The 7,598-nt window shown below is 33.5% G+C and overlaps 1 protein-coding gene across 1 annotated transcript in view; it reads right to left on the bottom strand.

Annotated features, from left to right (window-relative positions):
- Positions 1-588: 588 nt before the first annotated feature.
- The window catches only part of LOC106478106 (venom allergen 5-like), a 10,945-nt gene continuing 3,935 nt past the window's right edge, over positions 589-7,598 (bottom strand). Inside the window, exons 3-8 of the mRNA XM_013938621.2 lie at positions 6,891-7,012; positions 5,963-6,044; positions 3,537-3,721; positions 2,723-2,823; positions 2,497-2,594; positions 589-753 (exon numbers count right to left, since the gene is read on the bottom strand). Of these exons, the coding sequence (XP_013794075.2) occupies positions 593-753; positions 2,497-2,594; positions 2,723-2,823; positions 3,537-3,721; positions 5,963-6,044; positions 6,891-7,012 (749 nt within the window). The 3' untranslated portion in view covers positions 589-592. The remainder of the gene's footprint in view (positions 754-2,496; positions 2,595-2,722; positions 2,824-3,536; positions 3,722-5,962; positions 6,045-6,890; positions 7,013-7,598) is intronic.

Raw genomic sequence — 7,598 nt, forward strand, 5'->3', positions numbered from 1 at the left:
TATACATTAATCGAACATCCTGTATTGTAATTTTGCTGACATATTAGTGTATTAAGTAATTTTTTCCCTCTCTCAACGATCTTCATATGGTTTAAAACTTTCTAATTTTTGTTATTTATATTTAGCTCTATATATTTATAACTGTAATTATATTTATTCTCATTTCTGTGCCCTTACGTTCACTTTTGTTTTGTGATAATACTGATGAACATCTGATGTTAACTCTGAAAAGAAAAGGTTGATTCTCCCTACACACTTAAAGTTCTCTTTGTTATAAAATTGCCTCAAAAGAATGATTCTAAAGAACCAGAACATTAACAAACTATTATCTTACCAACAAAATACGTCGCATGAAGTAAATAAACATAAAGTGATTAGAATGGCAGCCAGAAGGAGATAAATAATTGTACTTTCTACTGATTTATAAATACAATTTCCGAATAACAAAAAAAACTTTTTTTTCAATTATTTATAAATATAGATTTTTTCTAAGAAATAACATATTTTACAAATAGATACTATTTTTTTAAATTATACAAATAATAAACAATATTTCACATCGAAGTAAATTACAACAAAAATAGAATATTCCTCATTTGGCTTTTCGCGATCGTCGGTACCTGGAGCCGTGAAAAGAAAAAGAAGGTGAATGATCATTTAAGTAGACGTTCGTGAAGTGAGGATTCGTTGTCATTTCGTGCATCATCGCCATCACCATCATAATCATAGCGTGTAGATTATCCTCGTCCTCTTCTGCTTAACAAGATACAAGATGTATACGTTAACCTTTAAAAATGTAAATGTTGCATTAATTAGATCTTAAAGAAACGTTAAAATACAGAGGGTTAATTGCATTTTATCAAACGATTGCATCGTTATATCATCACAGATGCGAGCCGAGCTACCACAATGACTTTCCAGCTGTTCCGCGTGCAATGCTACCGTATAATAGAACTGTCACATGTTTTACCATGATTTCTTTCTTTTTTTTGCAGAGCCAAGTATATAATATAGAAAAGGACTACTTAAACACGCCTCAGCCAAACAGGGACAACACTCTCATCTACAATGTGAAACTATGGTTACAAAAGAAATTCCTAGCCACCCCCATCCACCCCCCCCTCCCCCAAAAAAAAACACACTGCGTTGAAGCTGATCATACCCTGGTACCATTAGCCAAAAAATAAACAATAATTTGAAGTTGATAAAAGCTCACACGGTTCATCTCGAAATCAATGGCTGTTTTCGTTAGAAAGAGTGGCGAATAAACTGGAGTTACATTCAATCACATACCTTCCAAGTCCCCCAGTGCACAGCTCCATGCATCTGGTCTGCTTAACGTGATCTTGGAAGCCGGCCTTCACGTACACGGTCGATAGAATGTTTGTCAAGATGTGTGGTCTAAGACTGACTACGCCGTTTTTCACAGAAGCTAGTTAGAATGAAAATTGCGGAGTGGGGCAATAGTGTGTAATCATGGTCACCAGACTGAGCACGACAGACGGAAACAGTTCCAAGGACAGCACAAGAACTAGAATATCGGTTTTATGAAATGCGATTAACCCCCAGCATACCTTTTTGTTTCACACAAAACATATATATGTGTCGATTACGTAAATATTAAAATATTTTAATCAGTCATTAAAAAGGTACGTTGGAATGATAGTTTAATTAGTTTATGTTTGTTCAATGTTGATGAAATTAATAAAACTTAATATTTTTTGTCATATACATAACTTGCATATTATTTTCAATAACTATACGTTTATGACGCACTGAATCTAGGCAAATAATTCATTCCAATCGTAACATTAATATCCGAAGCATATTCTTAAAAACAACTCAAATTTGGTTCTTTTCGGCAATATTCACAAAGAATTATACTCAGGACGTAATAACATCAACCCACCATATTTTTCATATGCCTAGAATATAATAGCAATTACTTATAAGCGCGCGTACTATAAAACTAGATTTGGTCAGAAAAGGCCCGGCATGGCCAGATGGTTAGGGCGCTCGATTCGTAATCTGCGGGTCGCGGGTTCGAATCCCCATCCCACCAAACATGCTCGCCCTTTCCGCCGTGGGGGCGTTATAATGTGACAGTAGATCCCACTATTTGTTGGTAAAAGAGTAACCCAAGAGTTGGCGGTAGGTGGTGATGACTAGCTGCCTTCTCTCTAGTCTTACACTGCTAAATTAGGGACGGCTATCACAGATAGCCCTCGTGTAGCTTTGCGCGAATTCAAAACAAATAAATAAACTGGTCAGAAATTTAAAAACAAAAACTGACCTACAAGAAGGTCAAGCAGACTTAAATGCGATTTGCACTTTACGTTCTTTTGCTTTCAAATATTATCAATATTCCCATTGAATTAAATATGCAATTATACCATCATGGATATCGTTAATTCTTTATTATCATTATTTAACTTAAAAGTTAGTTTCACAATGCTGAATTTGGTATGGATCTTAATGTTTTAAATCTCGACTTACCGCATAAGCCGTAGTATTTGACAGACGGTCTAAGACCATGGGTGCTACACAGCGGCTTGTGTGTGGGTTGATACATGGTTCCATCAATAACATTTCCACTGGAAGGGGGAAAAATTGAACATTTATATAAAACAAAATGAGTTTCAAAAATATTAGATCTTTAAAACAAAGGTCTGACGTTTATGCATATCTGATGAAGATCAAAAACCTAGCTGTCTTAACTTACCCAGGCCCATAGTTGCATACATATATTTTTGAGAAGCCTCTGATACGTTCATAGTAGTACGTGTACCCGCATCCAACCTTGTAAGTGTCTCCCCAAACGACCTATAAACGAAATTTGAAAAGAAAATTATTTCGCCGCAATAAATAAAATAGTTGACAAACGAAATGTTTGTATAAGCAGAAGTAAAAACATGTTTGTTTCATGTGAAGCCACACAAAGATAGATAGATATAACAACAACTATCACCATTTCTTGGGCTACTCTTATCTACCCTAATAGTGGGACTAAATTATCACTGTTATAGAACACCCACTACCCCAAAGTGTGTAGCGCGTTTTGGCCACGATCCCTAAACCCTCGGATTCACGGTCTGAGCACGATAACCACTGGGCCACGTCCGGCCCAGTAAAGAAATAAAAACGTCTTCAAGTACATGTTATCCAAAGTGTCTTCACGTATGAAGATAATTCATTGACTTAAAAGTAATACAATTTCGCAATACCAGCAAAGTATAAAACAGTACTTCAACAAAACGTATGATTGCTTAAAGTAAAAGGAAGTCTTCATGCTCGAGGTCGTTAAATATTACGTCGGCCCCTTAATTAACTAACAAATGTAAATACTTAACATATGTTTTGTATTACGATGTAACCAGTTTATTTATTAGCTAATTTCTGTTATTTAAACGTTATGCCTTTACCTAAAATCCCGGGTTCCAGATTTATTCATAATGATGTGCCAGATTAATTTTATTTACTGAATGATCCATTAAGGCTTATATTTTAAACAAAACTACAATGAAAATATAGAAAACCTGAGAAAAGTGGCCAGCGCTGTATTTGAACTTGAAAGGATGAAGATGATTGCGGTTGAAACCAACTCGCTTGTATTCGTCATACCAAGCTTTAACCTGAGTCTCCCAATCCGGTTCGTCTCTGAGGTTATCCTCCCTGTTGAACGTCCATGCGATAGCTACGTTTTGGCCTACTGCAAACCTTTCTAAAAGCATTATTCAAAGAATTATTACTTCTAACTTCAATCATTATGTGTTGAGTACAGATTATACACATTTTATAAGAAACCATAAAATAAAATCAAGTAATACAACTTGGGATACTCTGTAAACACCATATTTCACATAAACAGAAAAATTGTATTTCTTCTTGTGCCCATTTTTAATAAACGTCTGTGGACTTACAACGCTAAAAACCGCGTTTCGATACCCGTGGTGGGCAGAGCACAGATAGCCCATTGTGTAGCTTTGTGCTTAATTCCAAACAAACATAGTTTCGTTAAAATTTAGTTCTACACAAACATATAGCTGAACATTAGTTCCATAACGATCATCTTTGTCAGTTAAGATTCATTATCCTTCCAATGTTAGCTAAGTTTCAGCTATATTCGTAATCTTAACTTTTGTGTTTGCTTTGTGTTGGACAAGTTTTAAAACTTGATTCACAAGTGAAAAGATATGCTTACTTGGAAATTATGAATTAAATTAATAAATAATGTTTTAAATAACGGTAGATGTAAATGTTAACTTCTACCTACAGACAGTGCCTGCAATGTTTAGGTAAAGGGAGGTCTTGAAAACGGTACATGCCCTGAAAATATTGTTGTAAGCTATATTTTCAATGTTTTAATTTAATTGTTAGCTAAAAGGCACATGACTTTAAGACTGTAAAGTTTATAAAAGTAGTCTTTAAATACTTAAAGTATTATATAAGACGTCATAAACATCTAGTAACTTCGACATATATCTAGAAGTGAAACAACAGATATAAATACTTGTGAGTCAGTCAATTAGTAAGTTAGCAGTGAAGTAGTCAATTCTGTTTTTAGTGATAGAATGCCAGTCAAATATTTAGATCAGTGTTAGCTACACAATTGATTAGCCATGAAATTGTTCCGGTAAGTTTATTCTTATGTTAGTCGTAATACAATTAGCGAGGTATTTCCGTTTGAACGTCATTTGTAAACTTAGGCCCTCAAACTAAAACTGTGTACAAGTGATACTGATAGTAGCTAACACTCAGGAAGAAATAAGCTAATTTGTTATTATTACATGGCCCTGAACCTCAAATTATTTTTGCAATGAAAGAACAAAGTTACAACAATATCTATATGAATATAATAATACTGTCTGTTACCTGTTGTATGTCTGTGCAACTATTTCGCAGAGTATGGATGGATCTTAACCAAAATTGGTATGGAGGTTCAGGTCCATGCAGGAGTATACACACATTTTCAGTTTTACATTTTGCGTTTTGCTGTTTTTATGGGCGTTTTTGCGTTTTATACCACTATTTCGCCCCATATTGATGGATATTGATGGGTCATTGGGGAGATACACATAAATTTTCAGTTTTGTATTTTGCGTTTTGCAGTTTTTATGGGCGTTTTTTATGTTTTTTACAATTACATATATAAGGAAAGCAACTTTACATGTCCTAAGATAACCTTTCATTAATCATGAATTTACATAACTTCCGTCCAGGGGGATGGATACTGTACAAAATATCAGTTGTCACGATGAACTGTTAGTTTAGACGCTAATTGTGTATATCAAATAAATGGTTACGTTTTATCGGTTGTGCATTTAAATTTTGAAGTTTCCTACCCTTTCATTAAGCATCTTAATAGAACTGCAAATTGGTAAAGAACATAAAAGTATAGTAAAAAATCAATATTGAGCCTGCGACAGATAAGTGAAGCCTGAGAAATTCATTACTTGTAATCGCTTTATAATTTTTTTATCATATATGCTGATTAAAATTTTGTTTATACTTTTCAAAAAGTAAACAGTGGGATTGTTTAATACGTATTAACTACCAACGTATAATCAATATAATTTTAATCACAATCTACTGCCTCGTATAAAAAAACTGATATTTTCCAATAGTATAACTAATTTTTGTTGTTTATTTTAAATATGTTTTATCGAAGTAGTCTGAAATTATAAACCTCTATGAAATAAGGCAAGAATTAACAGTTCAACTTATAATTGAAAATACCAGTTCTTACAACAAGTTTAGGTTTTATAAAATGGGCAAAAATGTTAGGGTTAACAACTTTGTTTAATACAGTGGTTTATAATATTAAAAGTAGGCTGAAATATCATTATTACGAACAATGAAATTATTTTTAGTTTTGTTTTGTGCTATCTTTAAAACCAGTTATAATTCGAATATCTATATCTATAACCATCGCAAATGTCTTGCGGTGTAAAACATCACCTACCGACGTTTCTGTTTTGATCATGTCCATCCATACACTGGTCTGCCCATCGTTGGGCTATTTCAGCCAATTCTTCGTCCCAGCTCTAGAATTAGAAAGCTTTGAAACTTCGAATGCTAAAATGTAACACAATTTAGTTTAACAAAATAAAATACATCAAAATATAAATTTGTCAACCAATTAAGTTTAGTAACTATAGGTTACTTTCAAGACCTTACGTTTATTGTTGTTTTACTAATTCAACGAATACGTTAAGCTACCTGAATTTTACTGAAAAAATACTTCCAAAATCAAGGGCATTCAAACCTTTACTATTCCTTTCTAAATAGTACAAGCCCATAGTCAAGATAATTTTGGTAGCTCCAGTGTAGTGGTCCTAGTAATTTGAGGGGGGCCAACGTATCTTTGGGGATCTCTAATATTAAAAAAAAATTGCGTTTCAGAAGTAGAAAGAAAGGCATGGAGCCATTGGGGTTGTATAATGAGTATATATAATTTCTATGGTGCAGAGTGACCACGCTGCTTGGTGAATGTTAACAGGTATATGTTTTGCAAGGCGTATCACATCTCGTCACTGTTGCCCCTCTCTCTCTCTGTTAAACATATTTTTACTCCATTGCATTCATATATATATAGTTCTATACTCAAATGAGATATAAATGTCTTAAAAACTAATTTACTACAAAGCAATCAAATCGTAAAACTACAATAACTAGCGGACGAACCATGGAATTATCGTTAAATAGCAAATTTCTAAAAGTCACAAAAACGTAATTTATCTATGCGATTTTTCCATCTTTATTTCCTATATCAGATATTCAACATGTAGCCTTTACAGATGTAGAATCTCAGGAGGAAAATAATGGAAAGAAAACTTCAAAATGTCATTTTACATTATTATATATGTTATACTTCAAATTGTTACGCTTACCAGTTGACGCATGTCACTAGCTGCTGGCAAACCATGTTCCTGTCCTCTAGCGACTACAGCCCGAAACTTATTGTGCATATGAACAATAATATGTCTTTGTTCCATAGTTACCCCTCCACTTCCTTCAAAAGGGAAGAAAAATAACGTAAATATGTTAAAAGTTTCATTCAGGAAGCTAAATATGAGCCAAGGTTTGAATTCACATAGAACAAAAAAGCTTTAGAAATTTCGGATTGAACATTTTGTTGTATTATAATAGTTAAAAAAAGTTAAGTTAGTGTTGATTAACATCTTTATCTTGTATGAGCTTTCGATTATAAAGGCGTTTAACAAATAAATTTCTAGCCTCAAATATCTTACTCTGGATATAAATCTACTGTAATGTAGAAGTCATTAGATAAATCTGTGATGGCTACTCCCAACAGCCAATGAGGTATAATCCTGTTCAGTTTCAAAAGTATCTGACTTCATAATAGTTTTTACATTAATCTTCCGGGGGTTGACGTATAATTATATTAGATGAAAAGCTTCTGACTTTCTAATAGTTTTTATACTGATCTTCCGGGGGTTGACGTATAATTATATTAGATGAAAAGCTTCTGACTTTCTAATAGTTTTTACACTAATCTTCCGGGGGTTGACGTATAATTATATTAGATGAAAAGCTTCCGCCTTTCTAATAGTTTTTACACTAATCTTCCGGGGGTT

This window comes from Limulus polyphemus, unplaced genomic scaffold (assembly GCF_000517525.1).
Source record: "Limulus polyphemus unplaced genomic scaffold, Limulus_polyphemus-2.1.2 Scaffold180, whole genome shotgun sequence".
In the NCBI taxonomy this organism is placed as follows: Eukaryota; Metazoa; Arthropoda; class Merostomata; order Xiphosura; family Limulidae; genus Limulus; species Limulus polyphemus.